Source organism: Pseudogymnoascus verrucosus (genome assembly GCF_001662655.1).
Source record: "Pseudogymnoascus verrucosus strain UAMH 10579 unplaced genomic scaffold scaffold_6, whole genome shotgun sequence".
In the NCBI taxonomy this organism is placed as follows: Eukaryota; Fungi; Ascomycota; class Leotiomycetes; order Thelebolales; family Thelebolaceae; genus Pseudogymnoascus; species Pseudogymnoascus verrucosus.
Window position 1 is genome coordinate 793,912 of NW_017263657.1, and position 15,187 is coordinate 809,098.

Here is a 15,187-nt window from a genome sequence, read left to right on the forward strand (position 1 = left end):
ACAGCGTCCCTGTTCCTGACATGGCGCGACGAAAACCAAAATAGCCTCATCTGAAAGAGTGACTCTTAAACTAACTAAACAAACCACCCATTAGCTCCCACATCGGGTAACTGACTAGTAGTGTAGTCTAAATTCTCATTCTGTCTATTCCAAAATGCCTTTATATAAACATCCCCATCCATCCAAGCATCCTATTCTCCATCATCAAAGTCTCATCCGTCCTTGCTTGCCGCAACTTCTTTATTTATTTATTTTCCCTCGACCTGTTCGGAGCTGGTTTTACTCGACTCGACTAGATCAGGGATTATTATTATCAAAATACATCGCCTTGATCGGCCTGTAAGGTGAGATTGTGAGGCTTTGCAAGAGCCGCGAGCGACGCTTTTTCATGATGCCCGCCTGGAGCTGTCACATGGGGGAGTCGTCCATAGAATCGCACCTCGCAGAATTGCAAATAGCAGAACTGCCCTCTGTAGAACTACTGTCCGCAGAGTCGCTTTTCGAAGAACCACCCTCCGAAGAATTGTCCTCTGAAGAATCGTCCTTTGTCGTCCACACTACGTCCTCGTTGCTGAATCCGGCTCTATCCTCGTCACCAAATCGCACTACAAGCCCCTATTTAGATAGAGCTGAACCGCAGCCACAGCTCAGTAGCCCTTGCTATTCGCCATTCGACCATCTACCTATGGAACTATTCCAACTCATAATCTCATTTCTCCCTCCTCTAGCCGCCGCTTCACTTAGCCTGACATGCCGGTCAGCCCAGTCTATCATCCGAACCAAATACTTCGATCAGCTCCAAGGAAAAGATTGGCGTAAGAGAAGACTTGAGTTCTTACATCTCCTAGCGAGAGGTCTGCCTGCCCACATCGTGTGCATTGCATGCGAAACCCTCCACAGCCGTACACAGAAGCAACTCCACAAAGCGACGCCCTGCAAGAAAGAAGAGCGGACGGGGTGCCCAATTCTCTTCAGTCTATGGTCGTATGTGAAAGATACACGTGTAGTCTAATTTAAGTAGGTTGATGTGACATGAAACCACTAAGCACTCTTCTCCGCTGTTCGCGTCCCTGTAACTCGGATCATGCCTAGGATCTTGTGCTAGTGTTACTGGTTCCTGCTTCGGGGTGGCGAGAAGTGGTGGTTGCTTGGATGACCCACCCCCCTCCTTTGACCTCACTCCTTACGAGGTAGACAAATTTTAGGAAATTTTAATCGATGTTTAAGGAATTTTAATTGATTAAGGAAAGTCCGGCAATTTTTGGGCTATACACACGCGTTTGAGACATGGTAGAAAAACATTAGTTTTTTGCGCTCCTACTAGCTGTCTATTCGACGGTTCATGGGATAGACAACTGCTCTCTACCTACGAGCCCCTGATAGCTATGTAGACTTGAAGAAATTTCTCATGTCAACATTCTTGTCAAAAACTCCCACCGCTGCAGCAGATCGACTCTTTGTGGCTACGTCTTTGATCCGTTGGTTGACTTCTCCAACAACACTCTCCGGCATTCCTACCAAAACCTTTGAATCATCGGAAGTTATGACGTTACTGATATCCTGACGGGTCCGTTTAGGCTGCACTTGTGAGAAGATGACTACAGAGGAAACTTCGTCAGCCTCCAATAGGCCTTTCTGCTTCTCGACCTCTTGTGTGGCTAGGGCTCGCTGAGCACCGCCATCTTCTTCGTCCTCTAGCTCCTCCTGCAGATCTTGCATACGTCTTTGTGCTTCATCCTGCTGCTTCTTAGCGAGATCTATATGTTCTTGGATCTGTGTCTCGAGAGCCTGCAATTGGGTCTTTAGTTTCTTGCGATCAGTCCCTGACGTTCGTTCAGAGCGGAGTTGAACGATTCTTTCCAGGGCGTCAGCATGCATTCGTGATCATGATGTCAAGGGCTCACCTACAACTGGGTACTTGTAATTGCAAACTGAACTGTGTCCTGGCAAGACTGAACCTGCATTCTAAAAGTCCGGATTTTCTCCTTGTTCCAAACGCCGACTGAAAATCGGTCTCTAAGTGAGATTTTTGTACTGGTAGAATGTTTCGTCCACCGCTTTAGATTGTCTGCAAAGTCGGCACATGCCTGCCCACAGTTGTTAACAGCTTCGACGATACCGGTTTTCTCCAGATCCACTTTCGCTGCGACATAAATCGTGGGGTCTGAAATGGTGAGTTTTTCCAGAGCTGCCAACGGGCGCTGTACGCCTTCTAAGGTCAAGGCAATATCTCGTGCGACTTCTTCAGCCTCGGCAAGATCGTTAATATTATCATAGAGTTGGGCAATGCTGGACATAGCAAACTGTGTGATGCCTATGGCGCCTGCGGTGATGCTGAGGGGATCCATAAGCTCTGCACTTCGGATTTATTCTAAGATTTGGTAAATGACTGCCATATAGAACCAGAGGAACGGCTACAGAGGAGGCAGGATATTCGTTTGATAGATGACTATTTACGAATGAATTCTGAGGAAACAAGAAAAAGATGACCGTTGGGGGACAGCAATGAACTTTATTTGGCCTCCCCCCAGCTAAAGGCAACACTGCGGGGTTGTAGCGAATCATCGTGTCTAACTTACTGTAGCTGGAAAATGAGCCTAACGAGGCATTTTCTTTCAACTGAGACCCAGCTTGAATTGATAATGATACAGTCTTTGCCAAACATTCCTGGAGATCTTGATACACTATTAGCGTGACGGCACTACAAGGACTGACTCTCGCACGACTAGCAAAGGCGGGGCTGTTATCGTCGCGCCAAAGCCGATGGCAGGCATCACTCAAGACATTAGCAGCGTATTCATCGACCACCATTCACGGGGCGCTGTGGGTACCTTTCACGCACCAGTGTATTTTGGGAACAAAGAAAGTGAGTAAATGTAGTTTTACGCAAATGACAAGGCTAACCAGTAGTTTAGACTTTTATGATGTGCTCAACACCCTTCCTAATGCCGTGAACGCGCGATTCAACGCATATCAGCGACAACATGACCCGACCTGTCTCCCCAATACCCGCGTCGACCTTCTTCAAGATATATACAGCTGGGCTGACGGCCAAGATGAGCGATATATCTTCTGGCTAAACGGTCTGGCCGGCACGGGGAAGTCGACAATTGCGCGTACCGTGGCCCGTAGATACCACGAGCAGAAGCGCCTCGGAGCCAGCTTCTTCTTCTCGCGAGGCGGTGGAGATGTGGGCCACGCAGGCATCTTCGTCACAAGCATTGCGTTGCAGCTGGCGAGCAGCGTGCCCTCTCTCGACCAGTACATTTGCGATGCAATCAAAGAGCGGCGCGACATCGCGAGCCAGTCTCTCCGCGATCAGTGGCAGCAACTCGTCGTACGTCCCCTGTCGAAGCTTAGCGGAAGTGGAAGTGGTGGCCCGTTCCCATACATTCTCGTGGTTGATGCGCTCGATGAGTGCGACAATGACAAGGACATTCGCACCATCGTTAACCTCTTGACTGAAGCTCGATCGCTCAACGCCGCGTGTTTGCGGGTCTGTCTAACGAGCCGATCTGAGGTTCCAATTCGAAACGGATTTGGTGAAGTGCCAGACGTTGAGCACCGGGACTTTGTACTTCACACCATATCGCCACAGATCGTAGACCGCGATATCTCTCTTTTCCTACAGCACAACCTCAAGCTCATCGGAAAGGAACAATCTCTAGGCATCGACTGGCCCGGCGCAAAAGTTATCGAACAATTTGTTCAGATCGCCGGAAGTTTGTTCATTTGGGCAGCAACAGCATGTCGATACATTCAAGATGGCCTATGCGCAGGCGAGAATCTGCAAATTTTGCTAGGAGGCAGCACATGTACCACTGCACCAGAAGAGCACCTGAATGAGCTCTATACTACTGTACTCAGAAGGTCTGTTCATCAGCATTACTCAGTAATAGAGAAGAAAGCACTATACAGCATGCTACAGCGCATTCTTGGGAGCATTGTTGTTCTCTTCTCCCCGCTCACTGCCAGTTCGCTTCGCAGGCTACTTGATATCGATAAAGACAAGATTAACCAGGCGTTAAAGGATCTTCATGCAATTCTGGATATCCCTAGGGACGATGCTCACCCACTTTGCCTGCATCATCCTTCATTTCGCGACTTCCTGCTCGACCCTAAAAGATGCGCAGATAAAGATTTCTGGGTGGACGAGGAGCAAGCGCATCAAATCTTAGCCGACAGATGTATACAGCTCATGTCGATATCGCTCAAGCAAGACATCTGTGGTGTAGGTGATCCCGGCATACTTGTAGCCGATGTCGAGAGAAGTTTCATTAAGCAAGGTGTTTCTCCCGAAGTTCAGTACGCCTGTTGCTACTGGATGGATCATGTTCAGAAGAGCGGCACTCAACTCCGCGACAACGATCAAGTACATGTTTTCTTGCAAGAGCATCTTCTTCACTGGCTGGAGGCTCTTGGATGGATAGGAAAAATCTCAGATGGTGTTCATGCCATGGCATCTTTAGAGTCATTTGTTTCAGTCAGTAATATATGCTACAACTTAGGGAAAGGTCTCGCTAACAGTGTAGATAGACTAGTGAATGCCCAGGACTCTGGAGCTTCGTTCACGATGCGAAGCGGTTCGTGCTGTATAATCGAGTAGGGATCGAGCAGTCTCCGCTCCAGACGTACGGTAGTGCACTTGTATTCGCACCAGCATCGAGCATAGTAAGAAAGAATTTCGAGTATTGCATACCTAAATGGATACAAAAGCTTCCAAGAGTAGAGAATGAATGGAATACCTTGCTGCAGGTGCTTGAAGGCCACATGCAGTCCGTCAACGCCGTGACTTTCTCGCCGGACGGCAAGATGATCGCGTCGGCATCGGACGACAAGACCGTCAAGTTGTGGGACCCTGCTTCGGGCGCGCTGCTGCAGACGCTCGTGGGCCATTCGGCCTCAGTCCACGAATGTACGTTCTTACCCAACTCCAAGAGCCTGATATCGATATCGCTAGATGGGGAGGTCAACGTCTGGAATAGTGGCACAGGAGATTTGCTCCTTAAGCTTAGTGATTCGACAGCAGTCAACTCCGCCGTTTCTCATAACAAGGAAGTGGTACCGCTGTCTGGTACCTTGCAAAAACCAGCAATTGTACAGCACGTGAGCTTTTCTAGCACAGTTTATGCCAACTTAATATCACCTAACGGCAAGCTGCGTGCGTCATGGTCAAACAGAAACGTCACGCTACGGGATACCAACTCGGGAGCAGAAATTTGCACGCTTAATCAGAGCCCCTTTTTTCCAGTTAAGGCTATAGGCTTCTCGCAGGACAACAAGATGCTAGCGCTAGTGTCTAGCAACGAAGTCACGCTATGGGATACTAAATTGGGAGCAGAAATTTGCACGCTTAATCCGACCCTTTGGGACCCAGTTAAGACTATAAGCTTCTTGTGGGACAACAAGATGCTAGTGTTATTGTCAAACAGAGAAGTTACACTATGGGATACTGAATCAGGAACACAGCGTTGTATGCTTAAGGACCTTTGCTGCGAACTAGTTGAGGCTATAGGCTTCTCGCAGGACAGCAAGATGCTAGTGTTAGTGTCAAGTAGAGAAGTTACGCTATGGGATACGGAATCAGGAGCGCGACTTTGCAGGCTTAGGGACCTTTTCAACCTAGTTGAGGCTATAGGCTTCTTGCAGGACAGCAAAATGCTAGTGTTAGTGTTAAACAGAGAAGTTATGCTATGGGATATCAAATTAGGAGCAGAACTCTGCAGGCTTAAGGACCTTCAGTACCTAGTCGAGGCTATGGTCTTGTCACAGGACAGTAAAATGGTAGCGTTGGTGTCAAACAGAGAAGTTACTCTATGGGATACCAACTTAGGAGCAGAACTTTGCAGGCTTAAGGGCGTTCAGGGCCTAGTTAAGGCTATAGCATTCTCACAGGACAACAAAATAGTAGCATTAGTGTTTGACAGAGAAGTCACGCTACAGTATACCAACTCAGGAGCAGAAGTTCGCAGGCTCAGGGGCGTTCAGGGCCCAGTCAAGGCTATGGGCTTCTCGCACGACAGAAAAATGCTAGCGTTGGCTTCTAGTACGACGGTTATACTGTGGGAGATTAGCACAGGAAAGGTAATTCAGACATTTGAACGCTATGCAGGGGTAAAGTTTGCCAAAGCTACTTCTTTAGACGGCAAGCTACGAGCAGAGGTATCGGGCTCTAGGGTAGTCAGGCTCCGGAATGATGTTTCGGGAGAGGGATTTCGATCGCTTGAAGGCCATTCTAATCAGATTATAGCCCTTGACTTCTCTCCAGATACCAAGTTGCTGGCATCGGCATCGAGGGACAGAACGGTCAGGCTATGGGACACCGGCATAAAGCCAGCTCTCCCTTCACTTGATGCACACTGGGATTACGTCACTGCGTTGACTTTCTCGCCAGATGGCAAGTTTTTGGCGTCCGCAGCGAATGACTGCAGAGCGAAGGTGTGGGACACTGACAAAATAGCACTACTCAGAAATTTTACCGTTCATTTGGGTCACGTTAATAACATGATCTTCTCGCCAGATAGTAAGCTGCTGGCGTTAGCATCGACTGACGGTACAATCTCTCTACGAAAGGCCGCTGAGGGAACAGTTGTTGAGACTCTAAAAGGCCATTCAACATGCATCATTGCAATGGCTTTCTCACCAGATGGTAAGAGACTGGCGTCGGCATCAGGCGATAAAGCAGTTAAGCTGTGGGATGCAGCAATGGGAAAGGAGCTTAAGACGCTCCAGGATCCTTCGGACCGGGTCAACGCCGTTGGCACCGTTGGCTTCTCACCGGACGGCAAGACGGTCGCGTTGGCATCGAGCAACAAGACCGTCAAGCTGTGGGACACCGCCTCGGGCGTCCTGCTACAGACGCTCAAGGGCTATTCTGGCCCCATCAATGCTGTGGCCTTTTTGCCAGACGACAAGATACTCCACACGAACAGAGAAACCCTACTTATTTCCTTATCTTCTTCTGGCACGTCTGAAGCCCAAACACTGCCTCCGCCTTCCATTTCCATCGAAGGACATTGGGTGCTTCGCCGTACCAAACGGATCCTTTGGCTTCCTCCCGACCATCGACCAAGGGTCACCACTATTCATGGAAGCACCATTGGTTTTGGGTACACATCTGGGAGAGTTGCAATAATTAAGTTGGCTCCATGAAACTATTTCGTTAGCCTCCTACTACAACGACATTTCGCTGATTTTACTCAAGATCTCGACCGCGATGTCGATCTTTCCTCTGGTGTTGACTCTACTATCCCTATTATAGCCTTCTGCGAATGTCAAATTGACATGTCTATGAGAAGTCCGAATGTTGTTAGTTTTATAGATATAGTTCCTTCTTCAAGTCTCTAAATCACGTGAACTTCACTACAGTTACCCGCTTTAGCTTTTTGTGGTTCCAATGTAGTACCTCTACACCATTAGGGCTCAGATTGAGTGGCTCACATATGGCGGACCATGAAATAATAGAGCAGAGTACCTAAAAGAGGCACGCAAGCTCAGACGGCTAAGCTAAGACGGCCAAAGTTCGGTGTTGATACGAAATTGACCTGAAATTGACGGCAAACCTACACCAAAATGTTGCTTCGCCTCACTCACCCTGCTTACCCTGCTCACCCCTGGCCTCACCCTTTAGGTGGCAAGGGGCAGCGATTCTACGCTATGCCTATTGGCACGATTGAGACTATTAGCCAGAGGATACGCAAGCTTGTGTATGGCAGAGCGGACGGGATGCCCAATTCTCTTGAGTCTATGGTCGTATGTGATTGTTATGCGTGTGTCGGGGACTAAATACTGATGTTCTGTGTGTGGAGGTAGGGCCGCACAGATTCTAGACCGATCGGATCGGTTATCAGAACCCGATCTCTGCATCGGATCTGCATGCATATCGGATCACAAACCTATTTTCGTAAGGCAGGTTGTCACTTGGCTCTCATGTAACATGGTTAGCCAAATAATGTTGAGATCAGATGCAAGCCACGTCAGCACTACATAGCGATAATTTGCTCAGATTAATTAATATGTTACCTTGGGAGGAAATAACCTGGCAAGCGTCCTGAAATTCTCCGTCTTCTTGTTTCACGGTTCGGAGATTTTACAATGCCCCCTATAGGTAGTCTCAGACTAAATGCCTATCATGCATAGGTGAGTTCTTGGCTCTCAACTCGGCTGGACGACCCATGTGATACTGATTCCGCCATAACCATCAACGAGATGGCCAGCTTTTTCCAAGACAAAAACCTTCACTATCTCCTCAACAGCGACAAATTAAAGCAGATCATCACCACCTTTCGCCACAGAGTCGACGCCAAAGAAATCCTCCTTGGCGGAAGCATCCCCCCGTCATGCAAAGAGACGAACGTTCTCACACAGCGATATGATCCCCTTAGCAAGCAAGAGGAAGGGGACGGGGTTGAGTGCGATTACAGGCTTGAAGGAGGGGAGTAGGGTGCTGGTTGGAGAGCCGCAGGGAGCGGTAGAGGAACAGTAAGTCAAGCAAGCAATACCAATTTGAGTAATTTCGGATAAAACGATGAATTGAAATCTGTTCCAATTCACAAAAAATAAGACAGCCATGATGATGCTACAGCTAATAAGCTAGTTACTCAGCTAATACCCACCCTTCATGGTCTCCAACGCGGCCTGGAGTCGTCATGGGCCCTAGTCTGGGCCGCAGCCGCCGCCCTTCTCCCACTCGCGCTGACGACCCTGCTAAATGCAAAATGAATACTGTTTTTATAGTCATTGCAGTTTAAGCCTAAACATGTCTGCTTTATATTTAGGGGTTAACAAGCTAGCTATATCAGCATCTGCTCCTTCATGCCCAGCTTTAATAAACCCTGCCTTAAATGGCAGCATCACGTCGTTTTCATTGTGACGAAGATGGCTTCTATATTTGCTGTCTAGTAGATTCCAGCCTTCACCCAAGTCTAACCAACGCGTCAGTATTAACGCTACACCATGTTCAAAAGTTCATGGCGTCAATCTGGAACTCCGTAGGGCAGTCCATGCATTGGAAAAGGCCTGAGCAATTTAGGCATCCGGAATTGAGCTGTGCATTATCCCAGTGGCTTGCACGACAGGACATTTTTGTTCTAAGCTCCATCGAATGTGGCGTTATGAAATACCAATGAGAACAAACACATGCGTATGTCCTATCAGGGACCTCTATCTTCCTCCCAACTGGGAAGAGAAGCCAGGTTTGGTGCCGTAGCAAGAAATGACCATTTGCAATCCGCGGGGCGAACTTTTTGTGAAATATATGCTGAACGTCGGAAGCTCTGCGAAAGGGAATCGAGCGGAATCCGGATAGTGAAGAGAGCTGGTCGTCGCAATTAAGGCCGCTATGGTGAAGCTTCATAGCTAAGAGAAATGCAACAGAGTTGAATTTTTCGTGGATATACCAAGTAACAGATGACGCACGATCTGCTAACGTACACCGCATCGGCTTGCTCTGTAATCTCAAGTATTCTAGCTGGGGCCGACTATGGAGTACCTCGCACTCGAGGCATAATATGTGCCTTGGCAGATCTCTCTGCAGGAGATCTAAGAAAACAGCTCTGTCAACCCCATCAGCCACCCGAAGCTGATCGAGGTATTGGCTCCCTAGGATAAACCAGATTGGCCGGCAGGTGAGAGTAAATGAAGCGGCGGCTGAGAGGGGAAGAAATTCGGCTATAGACCCAATGAGCTCTGCTGGTAGTCGATTGAAAGGTGAGTTCTCAAGACTGCTTGGCTGAGATTGCGATTCAACAGTATCTGGTGATGGGGATATTGTGTGGGCGTGCGAGGAGGATCTTCTCCGAATGAACGAGAGGTATTTCAATAGCCCTATCGGATGCTTGAAGAGCTCCATTTTGATAACACTTGATTTAGTCGAGTGCAGAATATGTGGCCGTGAGAAAGGATGGGCGAGGGTTAAGATTTCATGGGACAACGATCCTTGAACCATGTAGATATTTATATATTTGCGATTTGAGAATGGGGGGGATAAGTAATAGTTGCAGTAATTAGTTTAACTAGATTTTTAAGAGTCATCTTTCGATGAGGCTATTTTGGTTTTATCACACCACTCTAGAAACATAGCGTCCCTAGCTTGCAGTATACACCCTTCTCTGGTGGCCCAACCTTTTGGCTCTTAAATATAGTAAGTAAATTATATAGACGAAGATAAAATAAATTGCAAGGCATGACATAAGGAAGGATTGGCGGTGGGAGAGAGTAGTGTAATTAAAAAAAACTTGTATAAATGAGAAAACCATAACAAATTACGTACCTCTGCACCTACCAACCCAACCCATCTCTATAAACACTAAACACCCCTCAACAGGACATAAAATGTAGTATACGCATATAGCATGGTAAATATGTGCGTACTTCCCATGCTCGTGCTCTAAAGGGGGTTCGTACGAATGAGGTATCATACTGTAGTAGTCCTAAACTACACAACGCCAACACCAGGATATACCGCCATTTCTCGCCAGTACATCCACAGTTAGCGACATATACATCAATACACACATCATAGTACTCATATATCTCAGGCAGAATCCACAGTTCATTCCATCCTGTCAAATTTACACTACCCTCCCCTCCCACCATCATCATGCCCTCCCTCAATAGTCCAGCCATATCAGAGTCCAGTCCCCTTTCCCTCATGCAACCCCAAACCCAAAGCCAAGCCCAACAGCCAGCTTCACCACCGGCCCTCAGCCAAATATGTATGCAGCCTATCCATGCAAAAGTAATCCATCCCGGCTGCCTTTCTAACAGCCCCCCCCAAATCCCAAACCCAATCCCGATCCCAATTCCCAAATTCCCATAATCCCGGTATTTCCCAGTATTCCCAAATTCCCCATGGTGGGAGGAGCAAATCCCTGTCTCCATCCCCCAAATATCCGTTTGTAATTCGCCAGATAAACATCAAAAACAGAAGCAGAAGACAAAAGAAAAAAACAGAACAAACGATTTCGATCAGATGCCAGATCATGGACAAGACAAAAAAGGAAATTGGTATGTCGTTAAGAGGTGCGGTCGTTGGGGACACACAATGCAGACCTGCTGCGAAAGCGCCAGGGAGTGTATATATGTGGGGGGTTTCCTGCCCCCCAGTTCTCCTCCCGTTTGAAACCGGTAAAAAATGGGTAAATAAAAACTCATAGCTATAGGGGTATGTCTCGGTGTGCTCAAAAACAAAAAGGACGAAATATGTGCAAGGTTTTGCCCAGATGGGCGGTGTGTGTGGTTTGTGGTATCGTATCATCGAGATAGTATAGTGGTATAGTGTAGTTTGTGAGTGTGGTTGATCTCGTTGTTGCTTTGAGAGAGTAGTAGTTGATGTGTAATTTGAGGTTGAGCGGGTATTATGATGATCAGATAAGTGATGTGTTGTCGAAACAAGCCCCGAAAGGGGTGGTATAATACAAGTAAACAAGACGTCCTCCACGGCGTGCGCGTCTACGCACTATCCAGCGTCTTCGGCGTCACCGGCGTGCTCTGCGCACGCCCAATGATAGAGCGACCAAGACTCTTCAGCTTCCCGACTGCCTCAGGCGGGCCATCGACATAAATGCTCGTGGCCTCCTTAACCTTGACCTTACAGCACAAAGTCGAGAAGAGAAACTGGTCACCATTCGCGTCCATCAGCGGCAACGTGCGGTATCCCTGCTTCAAGCTCCCCAACTTCGCCGTATACGTCGCCAGCGGCGTGCCGCGGTCGTCGTAGCTATGTCCATCGCGCGACGCGCGCACCGTCCAGCGCACGAACACGAGGTCGGGGTACTTAGTCGTCAGCGCGAACTTGAATTTCTGGTTGAAGAGCGGATTGAAACCGTTCTCAGGCACGATCTGGGTGCGCAGGCGGCGCGGGGCGCCGAGACCAGAGGAACCGCCGCGGCCGGCGGCGTCGGGTCCGCCTTCGCCTACTACGCCTGCGACGTCTTTGGCTTTGTCGTCGGCGTGGAAGACTTCGACTTCGACGTAGGGGTCGACGGTGCGGGTGGCGGGGAGGTTCTTGGGTCGCATGAGCTGCTGCGCGGAGATAACCTCGATGCTGAAGGTGACCAGCTTGCGCTCTCGCTTGACGTAGCCCTCGCCAGCGGCCTCGGGGACATTGGGGAGCATGGTGATCTCGCGCAGGCCGCTGGGCTTGAGAACGTAGCCGGAAACATCGGTGCCGCCTTCGAACATGGCATCGTTGATCTGCATGCCAAGATCGTAGGTCTGCCAGTTAAGCGCGGCCATCTGCACGCCACGGCGCCAGTAGGTCAGCGGATCGAAGTTGGTCGAGGCGACGCGCCACCCGTTGGGGTACACGCGCATCATGTGGCGCATGTTGTGGCGCACGAGCGCGCGCTTGGTGTCGGGCGTCTTGCTGTTCTTCGTGAATGTCGCTTCCATGAAGGAGTAGATGTGGTTGTAGGTCTTGCTCTCTGGCGTGTCGAAGCCGTGGAACTTGACGCCTGCGGTGTACACCCCTAGGTCGCCGAGAACCTTGACAATGTTGCTCTGCTGCTTGCGCTTCTCGGAACCGTCGTCGTTCATGCTCTCGCTCTCGCTCGTGCTGTTGCTCAGGCTGTCCTGGCTCTCGCCGGCATGTTGGGGGGATCGTATGCTTGTAGTCTGACTGCGGGTGATGCCCATGGTGGGACGTTGGCGAGGGCTCATCGGTGGGCTTTGCAGGATCGACGCGTTTGGGATCATGGTGTTGTCAAGCACGATCGGTCGCACGTACGGAGAGTTGACGCTGGCTCCGCGTCTCCGGCCAGCTGTCACCTCGGCGTTGAAGGCCGGCTCATCACAAGGCATCTTGACCTTGATCAGGATGCGATTCATCAGCTGTGACGGGCTTGGCAGCTGCTGGGAGTTCGGGTCCAGTGGCTCAGTGACGAGTTTCGATCCGCAGGTCGCCTTGATGATCTCCGCCATCATGATTTGCTGCTGTCGGCTGCAGTGGACTTCGAGAGAGATCAACAGCGGGAACTGAGAGCTGACGAAAGCATACTTGCTGATCGTAGTCATGACATCGGCGAACGAGACTTGGCTCGTCAGTGTCCTGCCGTGCATGACGACAGGACCCTCGCTGCCATCCCAGCAGTCGACCTCGACGCAGCGACAACCCTTCGACAGTGCTGAGATATAGGCCTCGACGCTCGATTGGCCTGCAACCTGCCTTCCTAGAAGGTACGTGTTATGAGAGCTTGATATATAGTACTCGTGAAGTGGTCGGTCGAGGGTGAAGTTTGCTGGAACATCTTTAATCGGAACATTATATGTAGAGGTAAGGTAGCTCGCCAGAGCGGACTCGTTCATCAATGGAGTCTCGCCGTTTTGGAGGTCTTGCTGGGCTTGCTCCTTGGTCTTCGATCTCCGGACAAACTTGCTGAACACAGTCGTCCAGTGAGTGCGACGGCCCTCGACATCCTCACCTTGCGTGTCCTTCAAGAACACCAGGAAGTCCTCGAGGGTAATGCCCTTCTTATCCGGCACGGTGAGCTCGTTATACAGAGCCCGCACGTCCTCGCGCCTCTTCATGAGATTGATGAGCTCCTGGAACTGGCCATATGTAAGTAGCCCGCACTTCAGCTCATCGACCTGGGCAAATTTGGCACGCAAATGATTGTTGACACCATGGATGTGTAAGCTCCGGCAAAGGCGCTCAACGCCTGTGATATCAATCATCTCCTCGTCCTCGGAGTGCGCCCTGTCGCCAAACTGCTTATTCATCTCACGACGCCAGTACGCGCGGACCGCCTTGTCGTTGAAGGACGACAGCGACGCCATCAACTCGTGTCGATGTTTCGAGATGGCATCGAGGGTAGTCGTCCATAGCTCAAAGGTCCTGTCATCACCGGCAATTAAATGCATCAATTTCTGCGATCGGCCTTTCGATTTATCAGATATCACGTAGAGGATTGAGAAAAAGCGGCGTTCGTCACAGGCCGGCACGCCAAACTCTGAGCGATAATTCCGCGCGTCTGACCCCGAGCGAATTTCTTTGATGTCGTCAATGTAGAAAGCCTTTGACGGTCTGTTCTTGTCCCATGAGACCTTTGCGGCATCGATATCGAGAGCAAATGTAAGCAGCTTCCTCTTCTTCTTCGACACCTTGAGCATCGTTGTGCCCTGGAGAAGCACTGCCGGTATAACCGGACCGTCGTTGATGGGCACCCCAGAGATGGATCCAGTGGGGCTGCCATTGCTATAGTACTCCTTCATCCCATCAGCGAAGCCATTCATATCGTCTCGTGTATCATCTCGGCTCTCATCGTCGGACTCCGTGAGCAGCACTGGTCGGACCTCCGGCGCCGTGCTGGTGCTGTCACTTCGCCTCCGCATGATGACCGGTCCCGAGCTGTGATCGCGGCTATTGGCAGCGGCAGACGACTGTCGGCGGCGCCCAGCAAACTGAGAAGCCTTATTTGATAGTCTCCTGATGATGCCCGGACCTTTATTTAAAGCCATTGCCTCGCTCATGGCACTGTGGCTGTTCTTTCGGTGGACAATGGATTCGGGAAGCTCGAAGGGGGGTGGAAGGTCACTATCACAGCTGCCCTTGGGTAGGTCGGGCCCAGGTGAGCCCTGCACAGAGCTGTTGCTTGTTGTGAGTTGTGTCTGAGGGGAGAGTACCGGAGACGCCTGCTGCGAGCTGGACGTCAAGGAGGAGGCACTTATGGCGGAAGTGGGGACCGAGGTGGAGGGTATAGTAGGTAGGAAGCTCGTCTGAACTTTGGAGGGCATGGCACGCCGCGGCGGCTGCGCCGGTATGGTGGGTTGGTGAGCCATTGTGGTAGTGGGGGGAGGAGGAGGAGGTATAAATAATGGCGTTGCGGGTTCGAGGAACAGTATTGATAAGTGGAAGTTCGGTGGTGAAATATTTCGTTATAACGAGGCCATCAGCGATAGCTTCGAGGGATCGCAGGGTAGGAGACTGCAGTGCCGAGCTACGACGAGCGAGCGGTATCTTTAATTGTCTTCATATTTCTTTCTCTGGGTGCCAATTTGACAGGGATTTGGGGGACCGGAGAGAAAGGCCCTTAAGTTGTCCACGCAGCCAACGCGTTCGGTCTGTCGTTCGGCGTGTCAGACGCAAGGCTGTCGAGGGAGGCCGTGTTATGTAGGCGTAGGTAGGGTCGTAATTGTATGTATATGCGGGCGTCTGACGGTCGACCTGCAGCCGGGGGGGGGGGGGGGG

At 50.1% G+C, this 15,187-nt stretch overlaps 3 protein-coding genes across 3 annotated transcripts; 1 reads left to right on the top strand and 2 right to left on the bottom strand.

Annotated features, from left to right (window-relative positions):
- Positions 1–1,038: 1,038 nt before the first annotated feature.
- Positions 1,039–2,527, bottom strand: VE01_02254 (uncharacterized protein). Its single transcript, XM_018271765.2, has 2 exons — positions 1,909–2,527; positions 1,039–1,855 (listed from the first exon to the last, which is right to left on the bottom strand). The coding sequence occupies exons 1-2, from the start codon at positions 2,346–2,348 to the stop codon at positions 1,384–1,386; spliced, it is 912 nt and encodes a 303-aa protein (XP_018133532.1). The 5' UTR covers positions 2,349–2,527; the 3' UTR covers positions 1,039–1,383.
- A 99-nt stretch (positions 2,528–2,626) lies between these two features.
- Positions 2,627–7,595, top strand: VE01_02255 (uncharacterized protein). The gene is made up of 3 exons (XM_018271766.2): positions 2,627–2,866; positions 2,916–4,483; positions 4,537–7,595. The coding sequence occupies exons 1-3, from the start codon at positions 2,764–2,766 to the stop codon at positions 7,150–7,152; spliced, it is 4,287 nt and encodes a 1,428-aa protein (XP_018133533.1). The 5' UTR covers positions 2,627–2,763; the 3' UTR covers positions 7,153–7,595.
- A 3,195-nt stretch (positions 7,596–10,790) lies between these two features.
- On the bottom strand, positions 10,791–15,187 carry PLC1 (Phospholipase C). Its single transcript, XM_018271767.2, has one exon. The coding sequence runs from the start codon at positions 14,776–14,778 to the stop codon at positions 11,452–11,454; it is 3,327 nt and encodes a 1,108-aa protein (XP_018133421.1). The 5' UTR covers positions 14,779–15,187; the 3' UTR covers positions 10,791–11,451.